The 19,742-nt window shown below is 41.7% G+C and overlaps 3 protein-coding genes across 3 annotated transcripts; 2 read left to right on the top strand and 1 right to left on the bottom strand.

Annotated features, from left to right (window-relative positions):
• The first annotated feature begins 464 nt into the window (after positions 1 to 464).
• Positions 465 to 6,545, top strand: rft1 (RFT1 homolog). The gene is made up of 13 exons (XM_048255614.1): positions 465 to 764; positions 894 to 979; positions 1,225 to 1,344; positions 1,695 to 1,884; positions 2,056 to 2,157; positions 2,272 to 2,406; positions 3,330 to 3,408; positions 3,501 to 3,551; positions 3,744 to 3,874; positions 3,998 to 4,142; positions 4,236 to 4,341; positions 4,481 to 4,730; positions 5,902 to 6,545. The coding sequence occupies exons 1-13, from the start codon at positions 702 to 704 to the stop codon at positions 6,064 to 6,066; spliced, it is 1,623 nt and encodes a 540-aa protein (XP_048111571.1). The 5' UTR covers positions 465 to 701; the 3' UTR covers positions 6,067 to 6,545.
• Positions 6,546 to 7,022: 477 nt separating this feature from the next.
• Positions 7,023 to 9,001, bottom strand: LOC125302447. Its single transcript, XM_048255616.1, has 3 exons — positions 8,779 to 9,001; positions 8,345 to 8,458; positions 7,023 to 8,128 (listed from the first exon to the last, which is right to left on the bottom strand). Exons 1-3 carry the CDS (start codon positions 8,840 to 8,842, stop codon positions 7,620 to 7,622), a joined length of 687 nt encoding a protein of 228 aa, XP_048111573.1. The 5' UTR covers positions 8,843 to 9,001; the 3' UTR covers positions 7,023 to 7,619.
• An 8,251-nt stretch (positions 9,002 to 17,252) lies between these two features.
• mustn1a (musculoskeletal, embryonic nuclear protein 1a) lies at positions 17,253 to 19,633 on the top strand. Its single transcript, XM_048255617.1, has 3 exons — positions 17,253 to 17,352; positions 17,642 to 17,771; positions 19,411 to 19,633. Exons 1-3 carry the CDS (start codon positions 17,344 to 17,346, stop codon positions 19,494 to 19,496), a joined length of 225 nt encoding a protein of 74 aa, XP_048111574.1. The 5' UTR covers positions 17,253 to 17,343; the 3' UTR covers positions 19,497 to 19,633.
• The last annotated feature ends 109 nt before the right edge of the window (positions 19,634 to 19,742 follow it).

The raw sequence follows: 19,742 nt of genomic DNA on the forward strand, positions 1-19,742 counted from the left end.
GATATGGTATATATATATATGCTATACATGTATACAAACCAGGGTTGTGCACAATTCTACTTCCTGTTTGCTACCTCAATTGAAATGCAAGTGAAATTCAAGAATTGAATTGGAACTTAAGAGCCAGTTTCAATTCAATTCTGGAATTTTGCACAAGCCTGATACAAACATACATACACATACTTACATGCATGCATACACATTGTGTATTTCATTCACTAGTTGTTTTGTTTGTCTATCTGTTTTGCAATTCACGGCATTAACATTACATACTGCAGCGCACATTCTGTCAGACTGAAAGCCAAAATCAATCAAAACTGGTTGGTGAATAAAGAGGTGTGTGGCATGTTCCTGTTGCAATGTAGTCTGGGGCGCACATGGCGCATGTGTTTCTGAGCTAGGCTTCTCATGATGTGTGTACTCCATATCGGTTGAGGGCAGTAATGAACATGTATTCTAAAGCAGACTGCGAAGAAGCCGCGAGGGAGAATGAATTGTGTGTACGGAAGTAGTAGTAGAGCAGTTTACCAGAACTCTTGCTCTCTATGTTAAACCATAGTATGCTTGCATTACAACTCATGTCCTGAAGAACATGTCAAGCGATTCGTCGCAGAAGAAATCAGGTCACCTCTACTTGAGAGGGTATCTGAGATTGCGTTTCGTGATTTAGTGTGGGGAACGGGACGGATTTGACTTGAGCCATGGGGTCCGAAGATGTATTGAGAAGTGCGTCTACCCTGGCGTCTTACAATGTTCTGTTACAGGTAGGCTACTGTTTTCTTCCACCTTTACTGTCCAGCGGAATCGGTCCCACATTCACTGGCTTTAACCTGCGTTAGAAAATCTATTATCATTAGTGTTAATGTGTTGTGTGTTTGTGTTGTCTGTTAAAGGTGATGTTTCGCATACTGACATTCTTCCTGAACGCGTTTACACTGAGATTTGTGTCAAAGGAGTTGATTGGCGTCGTGAATGTCAGGTGAGTCTGTGTGTTTGTGGGTGTAGTTGGGGATGGTTAACACCATCAGATTATGTTGTATTGTGTTACCTGGTAAGCTGGCTTGAACAATAAACCAGGTGCGCACAATTGTGTTAAGGACCAAACCCTGCTTCATAAATCCGCCTGCCTTTTCTGCTGTAAGAGGCAGGGAATGAATGAACCAGGACGTCATGCCTTTGATTAAAACTCTTTGTGTGTGTGTGTGTGTGTGTGTGGGTGGGTAGGTTAATGCTGCTGTACTCTACATTGGTCTTCCTGTCCCGAGAGGCCTTCAGGAGGGCGTGTCTTAGTGGTGGAGGGGAGGATTCCAACTGGAGACAGAACATCAATCTCCTGTGGCTCACGTAAGCAGCTCAGGCAACATTTGGTAATGGTACCCCAGCATAATGGTGCGACAGCAGTAAAGGGGGGAGCAAAATCTCAGCTGTGATCTCAGCTCTCCCACCGCACCCAACTGCAGCACCGATGAAGAAGGGGTTCCTGTTTGATGTTTAACAGCAATTGACTCATTTTATTACTTTTTCACATTTTGGCAGTTTTACAGTTCATGATGTAGTTCTTGTTTATCTACCATGTAGAGGGTTTATATTGCTTGTGTCAAAGACAGTTTTCCATGTCTTGCTGGGATATTCCATCTTCCCATGTCTTGTTTTGATGTCCCTGTGTCTGTTCCATGTCTGCGTCTCTCCTCCAGGTTTCCCTTGGGTTGTGTGTGGGGTGTGCTACTGGTGGGCGTGTGGGCGTTTGTCCTGCAGGCCCCAGACCCCCAGGCCGTCCCACACTACCTGCCAGCTGTGTGCCTCTTCTGCTGGGCAGCGATGCAGGAGCTTCTGGCCGAACCACTCTGGGTCCTAGCACAGACGCACATGCTTGTGCAACTCAAGGTGAGTAAGATACGGTGTGTGTGTGTGTGTGTGTGTGTGTGTGTGTGTGTTTCACAGTAGTCTCTAGTGGAGGTATGATGACTGTTTCAAGATTCATCACAGGAATGGATATTTGTTTTTTGTTTGTGTACTCAGCTCTCTGGCTTTGTGTTGTATTTTTGTCGTTTACAGGTTATAGCAGAGAGCTTAGCCATGGTGGCTAAATGCATTGTAACCGTGGTTACGGTTGTGTGTGCCCCACTGTGGGGGCTCTACATCTTTGCTGCAGCTCAGGTAGTTATACAGAAGTGCTATGCTTGTATTCATTTATTTGTTTATTAATGCTTAATTAATGTTTCATTTCATTTTAATTGTGTGTGTCCTTGTGTTGGGTGTGTGTGTGTCAAGTGTGTGTACTCAGGGTTCCTGGTGTTGTGTTACGTTGTCTACTTTACGAGGTTCCTGGGCTCAGCAGAGGCAGAGAAGAAGGGCTTCCCCCTGCAGAGCATCACAGAGACGCTTCCGGGCAGAACACAGGGAGAGGTAGAGACCCACACACACACACACACACACACACACCTCCACCTCCTATAGCACCCCTCATATAGACATGGTGTAACACACAGTCCTACATCACATCATCTTTCCTGCAGTCTTGTGCCATACTGTACATGGACTTTCTTCATTGATGCTTTATTCCAAAGCCACTTATGTTTATGTTTAAGGTTCTTGACTGATAGTTTTGTCCAAAGTGATTTAAAATGACATCAGTAAACCTTACATAAACATTAAAATAAATGTTTAAAGTAGTCATATAGCCTAAATAATAATGATAAATAGCAATATTAGTAAAGGATTAAAGCCAATTTCACAGAATAAAAACAATAACCATAAACATATTCAAGCCACAGCTCTGTAAGAATTAACATAAAAGTCATTAAACACTTTTTGAAGATCCCAAAACTCTCACTAGAGAGAAGAGCAGTCAGTGAATGTTTCCACCAACAAGGGATCACAGAAGATAAGAGTCTTGATTGAACCACTTGAATGACTTACTGTACTGTACTGTGCATGCACCCTAGGACATAGAGGTGGACATGCAGTGCTAGCACAGAGGCTGAAACCCATGGATGCTAGTCCAGTGTCTGTCACTAGTATATCTCTTAATGCATCAGGGATGAGTGTTCCTCACTGCACTCTCTCCCCAGTCCCCACACTGGTCACCATTGCACTAATAGGAACCAGCCCCCTTCTAGTGCCCAGACAGCTTGTTGTCTGCTCCTGACATTTGCTATTGTTCAAATGACATACATTCTCTTAACATTCTCTGGCTGTTTATCTGTTTATCTTTTTTTTTTTCATTTTACACACTCAGTTGCTTATTAAAATCCAGAACACATTGATCTATGGCTTTCCTTTATTTTCCCTAAAAAGATTTCCTTATCCATGTATATGTATGTCTGTAGTCTATGATCAACTTGAAGCTGGCCAGGCTGACATGGAGTTTCTTTAAGCAGTCCTTCCTAAAGCAGATCCTCACTGAAGGTATTGCACACACTTAATCCATGGGCAAACACTTAAACACACATGGACTCTCTGGCAAATTTACATTGTTTATTATGTCTGCGTTGTTGCAGGGGAACGCTATGTGATGACCTTTCTGAATGTGCTCAACTTTGGAGACCAGGGTGAGTATCAAACACACACACACACACACACACACACATTTCTGGAGCAGATAGATAGATGGAAGAGGAGCTTAAGTCATTGGGGTTTTCAGTTTATCAGAAGATTCTGATTTTGTTTACCAAAATACAGAACTCTTAACAACCAATGTGACACTGGGTTATCCTCTTTCTCTCCTCCCTCCCTCTCTGTAGGTGTGTATGACATTATAAATAATCTGGGCTCCATGGTTGCACGGTTCCTCTTTCTCCCCATAGAGGAGAGCTTTTATGTCTTTTTCGCAAAAGTGCTCGAGAGAGGGCAGACTGTCCATCAACAGAAACAAGTAAGTACCCAGCACGGGCTTTTACCACAACACTGGTTTTGTCCAGTCAGGGTACAGCTTAAAGGCAGCATGGCCTCTGCACACAACACTGATGCTTAGCATGTTGGATTTGTTGTCATGTAGGGGGAGGTTGCCATGGCAGCAGATGTGCTGGAATGCCTGCTGAAGCTGGTGCTTGTGATAGGTCTGATCATCACCGTGTTTGGCCAGGCCTATTCTCATCTGGCACTGGACATCTACGGGGGAGACCTGCTGAGCAGTGGGACAGGTGTGTGTGTGTGTGTGTAAGACAACCTGTAAGAAAGTGTTAGAGAGTGGCCTTTATCTTTATTAACGTGTTTGTTGGTCTCTCTGTGTGTAGGTCCCTCTCTCCTGAGATGTTACAGTGCTTATGTTCTGCTGTTGGCTGTGAATGGAATCACAGAATGCTTCACTTTCGCTGCCATGAGCAAGGAGGAGGTGGACCGGTAACTGACAATAACACACACTAAACAGATTACACACATGAAATAGCACCCTACTAATATTCTCATAACTGTATTAGAAATAGTTTGTATTGTTCTACATAAACATGAACACATTTTATCTGTGTCTCTCCCTCTGCAGGTATAACTTTGTCATGCTCGGTCTGTCTGTGTGCTTCCTGCTGCTCTCCTATTGGCTGACGGGGCTGTTAGGGGGCGTTGGCTTCATCCTGGCCAACTGCTGTAACATGTCCTTGCGGATCGCACACAGCTTGGTGTTCATGCACCGCTACTTCAAGGCATCTCCCTACACCCCACTGGTTGGACTTTGGCCTCGTCCTGCCCTGCTGGGCAGCCTGGCTGTCAGCTACGCCCTTACAACGGTTTCCGAGGTAACAGACACACATCGCCATGGCGACTGTTGTTGTGGGAATGTCTACGATATTCTCCAATGCCAATTTTGCAAAATGCCTCTGTCAGTGAGACATATTTTGATCTGTTGCCCTGCATTGAAAACCAAAAGACAACAATTTTATCATCAAAATTCTATAGCTGATGTTTTTAGTAAGGTCCCACCTTTGAAGGTTTTAGAATATCTTATTAGCATAGATTTTAAAAAACATATTTAAGTTTCTGTAACACACAGTGCTCTGGCCATTAAATAGCCTTAGTTGCGGAAAATGGCCTTAAATTAAACAAACAAGCAAACAAACGATATTCTCCAGCCAACAATGGGCGTCGCCATGACACTTCAGTATTCAGAAATACGTTTTTTTATTCCGGTCGAAGCTGCGTTGTAGTGATTTTAATGTGGTAGACAGTGCTTGACGTATCCTAAGCCATGTAAAAGCAAACTTTTATATTTTTCTGTCAGTCCTATAATATATAGAATATCCACATTGAGTGCAGAATTGTGAACATTACGAAAGAAATTAAGTTCCGGATTCTGGATTTTGGCCCAGTATCCATATCGATATGTATAGACAAATACAATATCTAAATCTGATCCAATTCAAATCACAACTACTGTATGTCCTTCATGGCTGTGACCCTCCGTTCATTTATTTGTGTACATTGTGCCACTGTGGGTACATTTGTAGAATAGTGGTATTAACAATGTGTAGTGATAGAATTGAGGGGCACCAGTGTTTGCAGGCACTATGTCAACAAATTCAATCATGTTTTATTTGTGTCTTTGAACTTATATGGTCGGTCGATCATGTTTTATTTGTGTCTTTGAACTTATATGGTCGGTCGATCATGTTTTAATTGTGTCTTTGAACTTATATGGTCGGTCGATCATGTTTTAATTGTGTCTTTGAACTTATATGGTCGGTCGATCATGTTTTAATTGTGTCTTTGAACTTATATGGTCGGTCGATCATGTTTTAATTGTGTCTTTGAACTTATATGGTCGGTCGATCATGTTTTATTTGTGTCTTTGAACTTATATGGTCGGTCGATCATGTTTTAATTGTGTCTTTGAACTTATATGGTCGGTCGATCATGTTTTATTTGTTTGTGGGTTTCTAATCTGTCTTTTTCTTTATTCCCCCGTTCCAGAGTGTGTTATGCTGTGATGGGGGCTGGTTGCTTAGGCTAGTTCACATCGCCGTGGGTGGGGTCTGTTTGCTTGGAGTGATGGCCACTGCATTTGTCACCGAGACGCGGCTTGTGGAGTTCATTAAATCGCAGCTGCTGCCCAGATACAGCAAAAAGCACACTTGAAACTCTGACCACAGAACTCCCTCTCACCACTGCAGAACTGTGGGCACTGTGCTGGGGGGGCTGTTCCACAAAGCTGGATCACTCAGTTAGCCTGATAATGGCATAACCTGAAACAGAACACTCACATTGCTTATGTTATCTCAAGTTTTTGGATAAGACAGAGGTTAGTCCACCAAGCAAGATCAATGCAAGATCCTAATAGATGCATTTAATAACACCTGCAACCGAACATATTGCTTCGGTCCATCTCCAGAGTTTTGCTGTTTCCAGGTCTAGCCCAGCATAGTTATCCAGCTAGCTCAGGCACTATGAAGACGTGGCACATGAGTTTGGCATCAGAGACTCATCGCACCCAGTGTGGGGATTTGAGGAGGACCTTTAAAGCAGCACTGTGTCCGTGATGTCATTTATATTTTTATATGTGGCTCTAATTTGTATGTAATATAATATAAATCAGTCAATAAAAGAGGGCTAAGGAACTTTCACACTTCTTTGTCTTTTTTTGTAACACTATAATAACAATGTCTAGATTAGTACTGGTATTGATTAATTAGCATGACATTTCTATAAAAATGTATTGGCAGTGTAAAGCTGATGATACACGGGCCAATTTATTGGGGAATGTTGGGAACAGGCAACAGACACAACCAATTAGATAAGAGCACATCTGTCACCAGGGAGACAGCCACAGCAAAAATGAGCACTGAAACATTTGCAGCCTTCATTCGTCTTGACTTCAGCATTTATTTCACTCAAGTAAGTATACGTTCTATAAGATGATTTGCCATTATTTATCCATTTATAAGTCAAAATAACCACACTATTTGGTCATAATTGTTTATTCAAATTTATTTTAAAAATGCTAGCCAACTAGCCTCTATGGTATATGTTAGAAAGATGACTGACATACAGTTGTGTTCAAAGAAATAGAAGTGTGGTAAAAAAAAAAGTGCAAATATGTTTCAATAGTTTTTATTTCCATATTTCAAATGTAATAGAAACATTACACATTCAACTCCAGATCAAATTATTGACAAATGTTTATTAAGTCTGCATTGTTTTGTTTTAACAGACTGCACATTTAATCACTTGAAATCATTGAACTAATACTAATATGTAGAAGCATTATTTTGGATAACTGCTGCACATCTGCATTGCATCGAGTCAACCAAGTTCTGGCATCTATGAACAGGTTCTGCCCAGAATGAACACACCACATTCAGTGAATTGTTGGGTTTCGCTTCAGAAACTGCATTTTTAATGTCACCTCACGTTTTCAATGAAGCTGAGGTCAGTAGATTGAGCCGGCCATTCCATTACCTCAATCTTTTATGTCTGGAACCATGAACCATTCTCGCTTACTTGTGTGCTTGGAGTCGTTGAGCGTGGTTCCATGCAGCCAATAAAAATGATATGATAAACAGGTCCCACACCGTATAATGAAAAACATCCTCATACCATGATTTTTACACCACCATGCATCAACTGACAACATGTCAGACAACCCCCGAGTACTGAATTTAAGCCAATGTACACAGTAACACACAGTCAAATTACTCTTCATCCAATGCAGTGTGAGCCAATTCAATTATTTGCCTTTTCAGCTTTCTTGCTTTGCTCTCTGGCAGGTCATCCAAAATATTTTCTACGTAATGCAAAAACCCTGCATGTGGTGAGGAGGCCTTTCTTTTGAGGACACCAAGGACAAAGTCCATGGCCTCGGAAGCATTGTCTATTTTTTGTCTTTTTTCTATTTTTTGTTTTTTTGAGTCAGACATGTGGTCATGGGGGCAAGATGAAGTCGGATGAAGCGGTGCCATGTTCTCTGGGGTCTGGGAGGTTGTTGGAACAACCAACTCTGGTGACATAGATGAATCTAAAATATCTGAACTTTCATCAAAGTTGCAGGCATCACAGAGAAAGGACAAGACCTGATAATATCTCCACTTCGGGACATAGACTTCGTCAGCTGCTGTCCCAAACTTGTTGCTCTTAAGCACCATGCTGTGCTCCCGTGTGAAGACAGTCCTCAGATTTTTGAACTTTTTCTTCACATCTTCCTCTGAGGAAAAAAAAAAGACAACAAAGGATGACATGACTAATGGAAAATAAAGTGTGGCTATTAAAATTCTAGGAAAATACAAGGAATCACAAGCTGTGAGAATCACAATAACAGATTCTGTTACCTTATAATAACATTAAGTTACAGGAGTTAGTGCAGTAGACATAACGTTACAACTGAAAAGCATGACGTAAAACATTTTAAAATGGGACTCACCATTTATCACAGTCAGCTCATCAGTGAGCTGTTGACAGAGCTCTTGCAGGGCTTTTTTCTTGATGTCTCGATTTTTGTACAGTTCAGCCCTTGGGTTCCACAAGTACTCGTGTCCTGAATGTGGATTAGTTCATACAATAAATCAGACTATTACAATTCAGAAACAAATAAATAAATGAAATCATGACCTACAACAACGCCCATATTTTGCGATAACTTTGTTAACAAAAACCACCGCTAGGACCTAGTTAGCTAACGTAAATCCCATGCAATGTCAATAGAGAGGTGGTAGGCTAACGGCCGTTTACACTTTACTGGGGAAAAACGATGTCTTACTTACGACCTCAACATATTCAAAATAGATGTTTGTTGGTTTTTTTTTTAAGCATTTATGAGGTAAAATATCTAGTTTGGGTTTCAAAATAACAACTTACCGCTGTAAAAAGATATAAGCCGCTTCACTTTTTCTTCGCTCCACTGTCCGTGAAACACTGCCATCTTTGTTGAAAATTTCAGAAGCTCTTATGGTCATGTGACTCATTGCTAGATGATCTCAGAAAGTTGCCCGGAAGTAGAGTTGCGCAAGTATCTAAACAAGTTGACACAAGCAGAGACTTTCTAATGAGGAGACACAGCACTCAAAACATCCTCCATAGAAATGCATGGGGTTTGTATTGTTGCATAATGCATAGTTTGTAATATGGCGTTGTCTACACAAAAAATGTAGATCTACACATACCCCACCCATACCATGGCAAAACGTCGACATGTGAATACATTGAGCCAATCATGTGTTGTGTTGTGAATACATTGAACCAATCATGTGGTGTGTTGTGAAGACATCATGCCAAACATGTGTTGTGATCTCGCTGCTGGAGCAAGATTGGTGTAGTGAAGGCTTGCTCACATGCATTTCTGCCAAAAGATGCCCGATTCTTTGATACAAATCATAGGCCTACAGATAGAAATCAAAGTTTTTTTATATATATATATATAGAAATCAGAACTTTGATTAAATAAGTTCAAGGCCTGTGCTGCTGAACTGGGGGAGCCACTGAATCACATCTTCAATTTGAGCCTACGCCTCGGACAAGTTCCAACACTGTGGAAGACATCATGTCTCACCCCTGTCCCTAAGAAGCCACACCCTAGTGAGCTTAATGACTACAGACCTGTCGCTCTTACATCACATGTGATGAAGACAATGGAGCGATTGGTCTTAGGCATGCTCAGACCCCAGGTACGCCATGCACTAGACCCGTTACAGTTTGCTTACCAGGAGAAAGTGGGCGTGGACAATGCCATCACTTATCTTCTACACAGGACACATTCCCACCTGGACAAGGGGAAAAGTGCTGTGAGAATCATGTTCTTTGATTTCTCAAGTGCTTTTAACACCATCCAACCCCTCAGATTGGGAGACAAGCTCTTGCAGATGGGTGTGGACGCTCACCTGGTAACCTGGATTACAGATTACCTGACCGAGCGACCACAGTTCGTCAGACTGAAGAACTGTCTCTCTGACACTGTGATCTGCAGCACCGGAGCTCCACAGGGAACTGTGCTCTCTCCAGTCCTGTTCACCCTGTACACATCTGACTTCTGCTACAACACCGAGTCATGCCACATGCAGAAGTTTTCTGATGATACTGCAATTGTGGGGTGTATCAGGAACGGGCAGGAGGAGGAGTACAGGAGCCTGGTGGAGGACTTGGTGCAATGGTGCAAACTCAATCATCTTCAACTTTAACACTTCAAAGACCAAGGAGATGGTGGTGGATTTCCGCAGGTCTAAGCCCACTCTGCTACCAGTCCACATTGATGGGGTCAATGTGGAGGTGGTTAGCACCTACAAGTATCTGGGTCTCCACCTGGACAATAAACTGGACTGGTCAGCCAACACTGATGCACTCTACAAGAAAGGGCAGAGCAGGCTGTACTTCCTGAGGAGGCTGGGTCCTTCAATGTGTGCAGTAAGCTCCTCAGGATGTTCTACCAGTCTGTTGTTGCCAGCGTCCTCTTCTATGCAGTAGTATGCTGGGGAGGAAGCACAAGGAAGAAGGATGTGGGGCGAATTGACAGGCTAGTAAGGAAAGCTGGCTCTGTAGTGGGAGCTGAACTGGAGTGCATCACTTCACTATCTGACAAAAGGACCCTGAACAAACTGATCAACATCTTGGACAATGAGTGTCACCCACTCCACAGCACTATTGTTAAGCAGAAGAGCCTGATCAGCTGGAAACTTCGCTCACTGCCTTGCACAACTGACAGACTGAGAAAGTCATTTGTCCCCAGGGCCATTGAACTGTTCAATGCCTCACTTAAGGGAAGAGGAAAGATAGACTTCTCTGCATAGTCTGTCTGCCTCTTCACCCCCTCCATGTTTGGTACTGTCTGTCCACTAGGCACTTGTACCACTGTCTTTATGCCTCACTGTTTGCTTGCTATATTAGCACATTAGCACATATGCATAACCCCCCCCCATGCCACAGCCGAACTAGTGTTAATTTCGTCAGACGAGACAAGAGGAAAAATGTTCGTCAACAACCTTTTTTTACATGACTAAGACGAGACGATGACGAGACTGCACTAATGTCCTGAAACACTGACTAAGACTATCTTAAGATGCATTATTGTTGACGAAAAAAGACGAGACTAAAATGTTTTGCATGAAATAAAAACTAAGATAAAATTTCTCTTCCATTTTCGCCTACCAAATGAGAAGACAGAATAGCTGTTACCTTTTCAAAATATTCAATGAGTTCATGGTTCATGCTTGCAGCAGCTTTCCTGTAGGCTAATCTACTGCTGTTGCTGCAACCCTGTGGCTGCAGCAGGAAACTACATGGAACAAGAACACCGGAGATTTAGGAGTTAGGCTTTATGCCACAATGCTACATACCCAGAAGTTGAAGCTTCTCTCATACATATACAAATTAACATCCCCAGAATGTCCATACGAAAAAATTTTCAGCAAGTAATGTCAACTATTTAACTAGTTACACTGATGATGCAAAGTTTGCTAGCAAGTAAGCTAATATGGAAAGTTCGCTAGCAAGTTAGCTAAGATTGAGAGTTTGTGTTATGCTTTGAGCATATATCGCCATCTAGCGTGGCGGAGTAAAACATTCATACTTGGGTCCAAGACAGTGTTTCTCAAACTTTTTCAGATGAAGGACCACTTAACTAATCAATAAAAAAGAAACACACGGACCACCTAGCTAAAAAAAAAAAAAAAAAAAAAAAAAAAAAAGACCTAGCAGTATATTAGCCTACACAATACTCACTGAACCACCTTGCTTATTGTCTTTGCACTTTGTTTAATTGTGTCAGAGGATTAATATGATTTAAACTGGCATATCTGACATAGACAGTGTTGTAGAACAGTTGGTTCAATATTGCAAACAACTCATCTATATTATATTTTACCACGCCTGCTCATGGACCACTTGGGATAGCTTATGGACCACCAGTGGTCCCCCGGACCACACCTTTGTGAAACACTGGTCTATGAAGATCATGACAGTGGTCCAGTCAAATCTTTTACTGTCTATGGCCAAATCCCAGCCGAGCTATAACTGTAGCTCGACTTACCTGTGCATGTACTGACTGACAAAAAAATCAGAATGAGTAATTATAACAGTCGAGTAGCCCTGTGGACACACAATATTGTTAGAAAATTGAGATGTGTGAAACACTATTTGACTGAAATGGTAATCAGAAATAATTTGTTATAAAAAAAGACTAAAATGTTTTGACTAAAACTGACTGAGACTAAGATAGCTTTAGTTTTCTTTTGACTAAAACTAGACTATAAATGACGAGACTTTTAGTTGACTAAAACTTGACTAACAAAAATGATATTTGAATGACTAAATACGACAAAGACTTAAAAGGACATTTCGTCACAAGACTAAGACTAAGACTAAATAAAAAATAGGTGACAAAATTAACACTAAGCCGAACTGTGGCCACACTTATACATTTTCTTAAATAGTTAAATATATAGATATATAGACTTTACTTTACTTTATTTCTGCATTGTTGCACTGTTGAGTTACTCATTTGCACTATCACCATGACCATTATCACCATTGCACTACCACCATGACACTCATTCACACAGAGCACCTTAGAGCACCTTACCATACCTTACTATGCACAGAGAATCACAGGCTCAGTCCCTTGCCTCAGTCATTGCAAAGCCTCTGATTTATTAATCACCACTATGTGGATACTGTTTTTAGAATTGATTTAGATGAAGTGTTAGTTAGTATAATTTGTATTTTTGTAATTTGTATTTTAGTTTATTTTTATATATTGTATTAAGTGTTAGTATAATTTGTATTTCAGTATATTTCGCATATTCTTTATCTTCTACTGTCCTTACTGCTTAGTTGTGTTTTTATATTATATACTTTAATTACTCTTTCTGCTGTTAAAGAATGTGTTTGTGTTGTATGTATGCTGCTGAGACCTTGAATTTCCCCTGGGGATCAATAAAGTATCTATCTATCTATCTATCTATAAAAAATAATGTTGCCTCAATCTCAGTGGGAAAGTGTCGCTCTGCAACATTGCCTGGCAACATTGCCCAAAAAGTTGTAGCCTACTTGTATCATCATCATGCAAAGTTAAGATATGTAGGCCTACCAGAAATACCCAAAACACACTGTTAAAACTAGACTAGGGCCTAAAAATCATATAGACTCTTTTTTGCAAAACATGTAAAATGTTCTCATACATCATCAAATGCAGACCCTTCTTATCCTGGGAATCCAGAAATCCAGTACCCTGGAAATCCAGAGTTCTCGCGAGAACACAATGGAATTGTCTCTGCGAGACACTGGCAATGAGCAATGATGCACGTTACTTCTACCCCTTGCATCCCGGGGAACCAGCTAAACTGATGAAGACAGTGCTGCAACGTTGGAGGACAGTAAATATTGGTCGTAGTGTTATCCTATTGCGTCGAAGTCCGGAATCATTCAGAGTAAACATTGGTCTAGTGTTATCCAATTGCGTGCAGTGAGATTTTCAAATGCATGCAAGTTGCCGCCCCTTGAGTTGGGCCATTACATTGTTCGTGGCCAGACCCTTAATCTTTCTTGATTACCAGGGTCTGGATTTTCCACGCTAGGAATCCAGAGTTCTCGGAGCACATTTTTAAATTTGCTAAGCGAGTCACTCTGGCAATGACTAATGATGCACGTTACTTTTGTCCCTTGTATAGCGAGGAACCAATCACATCTGTGTATCTGATATAGGCGGGCCAGAGCCGAGATAAACAGATGATAGTTGTAGTGTTATCCAATTGCGTCGAAAGTATCAAAATTTGTCAACATTGATCTTATAGTGTTATCCAATTGAGTGCAGTGAGATTTTCAAATGCATGCTTAGTGCCGCCTCTTGAGTTGGGCCACATAATTTATGGCCAGGCCCTTTACACGTGGCCGGCTATTTTCATAAACGGACATTTCACCCTCTCTGTTTTCAAAAATAACATCGCACACACCTGTCAGTTTTCAGAAAAGTTTTCGTTTACACTAACCCGTGTATATATGCCGTCAAGAGCATGCCAAACCTGTAGGTGGCAGTGTAACGAGAAGCTCAAGCCCACGTTAGCCAATAAGAATCCTGAAAATAGCAACAACAGCAACAAATCACTTCCTCATTGTCTTTTAAAATGTATTTGCAATTGCAAACAGACGAAAAGAGTTTGCACCAACATAAATGCAACTGCTACTCTGAATGCATCCATGTTCATATGGACCCTTTCAAGAGAGTTCCATTATCAGCATCATAGTTGGCCCCACAAGACTTCCTTTTTAACATTCCATATGTTATCTTAATGCAGAGGAAGTAGATTGGGGCCCAAATAGAACGATCAAGCATTGTTTTTGTTTACCTTGTTGAAAGGGTCTATACACGGTTTCCCGTTTACCAACAAAACTAGATGCGCGCGCAGCCGTGAGGCAGAAGACGCTTGGTGGCCGTCCACAACGTTATAAACCTAAATAGTCAGCTGCTGTAAGCTACAATCGGATTTTTTTGTATACCCCTGTTGTCTCAATGATAATAACATCTCATTTCAGACTATATTTCAAAGTTTGACGTTCATTTTTAATATAACATCGTATTTTGTCATTTTTGGCGAAGACATGCATTCCGTTAGGGATATTGAACATATTTAACATTCTCTAACCATCGTGATTTTATTCATTTTATAAATGAATAAAATATACATACATACTCATTTTATTCTTTTGCTCTTTTGCATTGCTCTATGCTGTTCTATGGTGCTTTCTGCCTCTTGGTTGCGCACGCATGTTTTCATGACGTTGCATAGAAATCCATGTATAGCCAAATGAAAATGTAGGCTAAACACAGGTTGCACTTTTGGCGCTGGCGCATAGGCCTAATGTGACGTTGGCTACTAACCTTAATCGTTTTAAAATTTAATTTATTTAATTTAAAATTTTAACATTTTATTTATTTAATTTAAAATGTATTTAATTTAAAATGTATTTTCAACATGATAACAACCCCAAACACACCTCCAAGACGACCACTGCCTCGCTAAAGAAGCTGAGGGTATGGACTGGCCAAGCATGTCTCTAGACCTAAACTCTTTTGAGCATCTGTGAGGCATCCTCAAATGGAAGGTGGAGGAACGCAAGGTCTCTAACATCCACCAGCTCCATGATGTCGTCATGGAGGAGTGGAAGAGAATTCTAGCAACCTGTGAAGCTCTGGTGAACTCCATGCCCAAGAGAGGCAGTGCTGGAAAATAATGGTGGCCACACAAAATATTGACACTTTGGGCACAATTTGGATATTTTCACAAGTTGGACATACTCACTTACTTGTTGCCAGCAGTTTAGACATTAATGGCTGTGTGTTGAGTTATTTTGAGGGGACATTAAACAAGCTCACTACTTTACAATGTAGTAATTTCTTCAGTGTTGTCCCATGAAAAGATATAATAGAATATTTACAAAAATATTAACTCAGTTTGGTCCTCATGAGTTCTACATTTTGTTGCTCACTGTCCACCCTCCGCATTAGACTCTCTCTCTCTTTCACACACACATACGAAAGGCAGAAAAGAACAGATCTCAGCTTGTCAAGTTTTCTTTGCGTGTACACGCTGGCATCCAGATACTACTACAGATAGCTTTGTCTCAACATGGTGTGTGTGAGAAAGGACATTTTGCATGTTTGTGTAAGCTGTGTGTGTGTGTGTGTGTGTGAGTGAGAGAGAGAGAGAGAGAGAAAGTATCAGTGAAGATGTAAACTTTATTTGTAAGTTAAGTGTGTATGTGTTTGTGTGTGTGTGGTTGTGAATGTGTTTGTGAGAGAGTCAGTGTGCTTAAATGTGTGTGTGTGTGTGTGTGTGTGTGTGTGTGTGTGTGTGTGTGTGTGTGTGTGTGTGTGTGTGTGTGTGTGTGTGTGTGTGTGTGTGTGTGTGTGTGTGTGTGTGTGTGTGTAGAACAAAGAGTGTATAACATGGAGGGTGGGCAGTGAGCAACAAAATGTAAAACTCATGCGGACAACATACTATCGAGCCTTAGAAACTGCCCCCGACTACAGGAGCTGCAGCACAGCACTCTCTGCGGGCAGGGTCAGGATCTCCAGACCAGAGACTGGCTACTGCTACAAAGTCCATGACTAGATGTCCTTGAGTGTGGATAGAAACAAGGAGAAAATGGTTAAGCACCAGTCCCTACACCAGATCCCATTGCATCGGACTACCCTCTGAAGTTTGTCACCTGCAACTGTGCAGGCGACTGTGACACTCTCAGGTAAAAAGCAAGGATTAAAGTGTATTTCTGCTTGTTGGAACTGTCAGGGTAACTCTTGCCAGAACATCAACCAGCCAGATGATAACAGGAGTGAGGGAGTGCAGGGGAGTTGAGGGATGAAGTTTGTTAAATCTTAATCTGATTAAGGAAGTTTTCTTCTGTAATTGTTCAATAAAACCACTTGTTGGATTTTTTATGGACTTGGAGTCATTTTTACACAAAACTAATGGCTGGGATGGATTCAGCACCCCTAAAAATCCCTAGTTAGACATCTCAAAAGCTAATATTGGTTACATTTTATTATTTTCGCCCAGACCCTCTGGGCACCCCAAACTTGATGGGCTCTCCAGGCGTTTCCCCGAGGATTTGGGCGTGGATAAATTGGGAGGTGTTACTAGACACCTATAGGAACACATAGTAAAAAAAGCTATTGGTAAGAATTTTTTTTTGCAGAGATAAAAAAAAAAGTAATTTGTGAACAGATGGCATACTTGATTGATAGTGGTTGTGAATGCGGTCCAGAAGTCATACGCTTTTCTCACGCTTGTACATTTCTTCAGCTTGAAAAGAAAGAGGAAAACAAACACTTCCACTCCACACCCCTATGACCTCACACAACAAACACACACACACGCACACACACACACACACACACACACTCACAAACACATACATGACCTCACACTACAAACACACCTTCACTCTCTCAAACTTAGATTGAAGACAAGAGCATGGTTATAGAGATCTTGAGTTGGAGTAGCCTATAATGGACTAGTCCAGATTCTTGAGTTTCGTTGTGGTTCTAGAGTTTCAGTTTCAGAAGTAAAGCAGCAGAAAAGTTGACTCAATGAGAGTTATGCTCATAAAGTTCAATAAGGAAGAAAAATTCTGGAGTCGGACAATACCATTTGTAATGCCATGGATATAATTACATTATGACAACAGAGGGGTTGAGGGGAGGAGTCGCTGACTCAGATCCTGGCACACAGAATTACAGGCCACTAGGGACCCATGTGTGTGTGTTTATGAGGCTGGACTGAAGTATGCGTCATTGTGTGTGTGAGAGAGAGATGAGATAATCCAGACTCCGAGGAAGAAGAGAGGACGAGAGACAGAGAGAGGGGAAAGAGCAAAGAGGAACCAGACCAAGAAGAGAGGACGCTGCACGAGACAACTACAAAACCCACAAGCACCATGTCTCAGGTAGGACTAGCATAAGGAAGCCAGAGTGTATTAACTTCACTTTCTACTGTGTGTGTGTGTGTGTGTGTGTGTCTTGACGAGGTGCAGATAAAGAGAATCCAGAGAGCAGTTTCTGTTGATAAAGGCAGGAGCCACTCCTGTTTTTGCTGCTTGTTTTGCAAGAACTCTGATAATTTCCCAGTATTGTTCACCACTGCATTTCGTCTTCTCTTCCTCTCCGCATCTTTCTTCCTTCATCCTCTTGTTCTTCTTCTCTTCCTCTCTGCATCTTTCTTCCTTCATCCATCAGATGGAAGAGTGTGACGACGGGCGGGCACAGCGTCCAGAGGTGAGGGAGGAAGACCTACTGGAAGCGAGAGATCAATTGGCCGAGAAGAAGGAGGTGAAGAGCAAGACCTTCGAGGTGATGGAGGAGTGCGGTGAGTAGAGTGGAGCGGACTGATCTGCTGATGTAGCACTGACCCAGCAAAGGTGCCTCCACACTGACCAGACAAATTGCCAAACAACTCCAAGCAACACCAACTTAGTTGGACCAGTGTGCGGCGTCAGTCTGTGTTTGTTGGTGTTAGTCGGGTGAGTTTTTCAAGTTTGATCAAGTCCAGTCGCACATAAACATTTGTTTTGTCAGTTACTGTCTGGGTAGTGTGGAACTGGCAGTAAGTGTTCTGAACACTTAAGACTGCAACCAACTACAGCTAACATTAGTAGACACCGAGGTGCTGTCCAGGTCAATAGGGTGTGTATTTGAGCTGGTGGGCGAGTGTGGTCAGTAAAGACCTTCAAGGCACTGGAGGAGTGTGGTAAAGGTAAAGTGGAGTGGACTGTCACCTGCCAATGCAGTGTTGTGAGACTGCATAGATGCTGTCCAGTTCCATATGTGAGCTGATGGTTGTGGATGGAGTACAGTGAAGTATAGTATGGTGGGGATGTTTTTTTGGTGTTTTATGCCCCCAACGTTGTCTTCAAGGTAGCGCTGCCTGGAAGGCACTAGGGTTAGCCATGGGTTAAGGTTGGGGTTAGGGTTGGGGTTAGGTTTAGGATTAGGTGCCTTTAAGTCAGCGTTGGCAGCGCTGCCTGGAAGACGACGTTGGGGGCATAAAACACCATCGAGCGGTGGGGATGGAGTACAGTGGACTATAGTATGGTGGATTCTGGTGATGTAGAGTGGACTGGACTAGACTGATGTAATGATGTAGCTCTGTGTCAGATGGAAGTGCCAAGATGCTGTCCAGTTTGTATGTTTCAGTTGATGAGCAGTATAGCTCATATAGCTGAATATAGTAGATGCCTTTGACGTGATGGAGCAGTGTTCTGATTAAGTGGAGTGGACTACTGATGCAGCGTTGTTCTACCGGTAGTTAGATTGCGGAGACGCTGTCCAGCTCAGTGGAGTGTGTGTTTGAAGTGATGGGAGGGTATAATGGACTGCGACTGACCTAATGATGTAGTTGTTCCAGTAAGTGGAAGCGGACACTGTCCAGTTCTAAGGGGAGTGTGTTTGTGTTTCGCTCAGAAAGAATGTGCGCCCTTTGGGATTACACAATATTTCCACTCCATATAAAGCTGTGCAGAGTATAGTAGAATAGAGCAGTAGCCCAGAGAGATGGGGGCATGGGGGTGTGGATGGTGTGGATGCCCATGGGTCTACTTTCCTCTGTGAACGTTTTTGTTCGGCCATCAAAACACATACTTCTGTTGGAAATTACCTAGGATAGCACTGACAAAATTGGTCCTCAACTATGTAAATTATACTATAACTGTGAAATGCATTCTACAGTGATTTAAAATAAAATAAAAAACGTTAATTTATATTAATATATATGAATCAAATAAAATGTTTTTTCTGTAGGCTTTAATAATTTTATTTTTTTAGAACAAGTAAATATGAATGAAGCGTTTTGTATGAATGCACATTGGATAACTGGAGCTGGAATATAGGTTACACAGGTTTCAAAAGTTGCATCTTGCACAAGTTGGCAGGCAGAATATACACACACATTTGATACAAAGGAAAGTATCTGACTGTTTACTCTCTCCCTGTGTTTGTTGTGTGTGCAGAGCGTGCCGGCAAAGCAGCTCCCTCTGTGTTCAGCAAAGCTCGCGTAGGAACGGAAACAGCATTCAACAAACCAGGGAAGAAGTAATACCAGAGGACATCCCTCTACAGATATCCCGATGTGTTCCCATCCATTTTTAGTCTTGCACATAATTACTCTAAAACTGATGTGTTAATATGGGGGGAACTTTTTTTTTTAAATAAAGTTTGCATACTTTTGCTATAGTCATGTAGAAGCTTTGTGTTGATTCTTAATGAGCATTATGTTGATTTGCCCAAACAATGAGCACGATGAACGTCATTTCTCAAATCCATGATAGGCTGACCGGTTTAG

This window comes from Alosa alosa, chromosome 10 (genome assembly GCF_017589495.1).
Source record: "Alosa alosa isolate M-15738 ecotype Scorff River chromosome 10, AALO_Geno_1.1, whole genome shotgun sequence".
Lineage (NCBI taxonomy): Eukaryota > Metazoa > Chordata > Actinopteri > Clupeiformes > Clupeidae > Alosa > Alosa alosa.

Bases quoted from the DNA above. Each gene is read 5' to 3' on its own strand.
- rft1 (XM_048255614.1), top strand. From the start codon at position 702: ATGGGGTCCGAAGATGTATTGAGAAGTGCGTCTACCCTGGCGTCTTAC. The intron at 765-893 runs GTAGGCTACTGT...TGTCTGTTAAAG, and splicing joins CTTACAATGTTCTGTTACAG to GTGATGTTTCGCATACTGAC. The intron at 3,409-3,500 runs GTATTGCACACA...GCGTTGTTGCAG, and splicing joins AAAGCAGATCCTCACTGAAG to GGGAACGCTATGTGATGACC.
- LOC125302447 (XM_048255616.1), bottom strand. From the start codon at position 8,842: ATGGCAGTGTTTCACGGACAGTGGAGCGAAGAAAAAGTGAAGCGGCTT. The intron at 8,459-8,778 runs GTAAGTTGTTAT...ATCCACATTCAG, and splicing joins GCTTATATCTTTTTACAGCG to GACACGAGTACTTGTGGAAC. The intron at 8,129-8,344 runs GTGAGTCCCATT...TTTTTTCCTCAG, and splicing joins TGAGCTGACTGTGATAAATG to AGGAAGATGTGAAGAAAAAG.
- mustn1a (XM_048255617.1), top strand. The intron at 17,772-19,410 runs GTGAGTAGAGTG...TTGTGTGTGCAG, and splicing joins CGAGGTGATGGAGGAGTGCG to AGCGTGCCGGCAAAGCAGCT.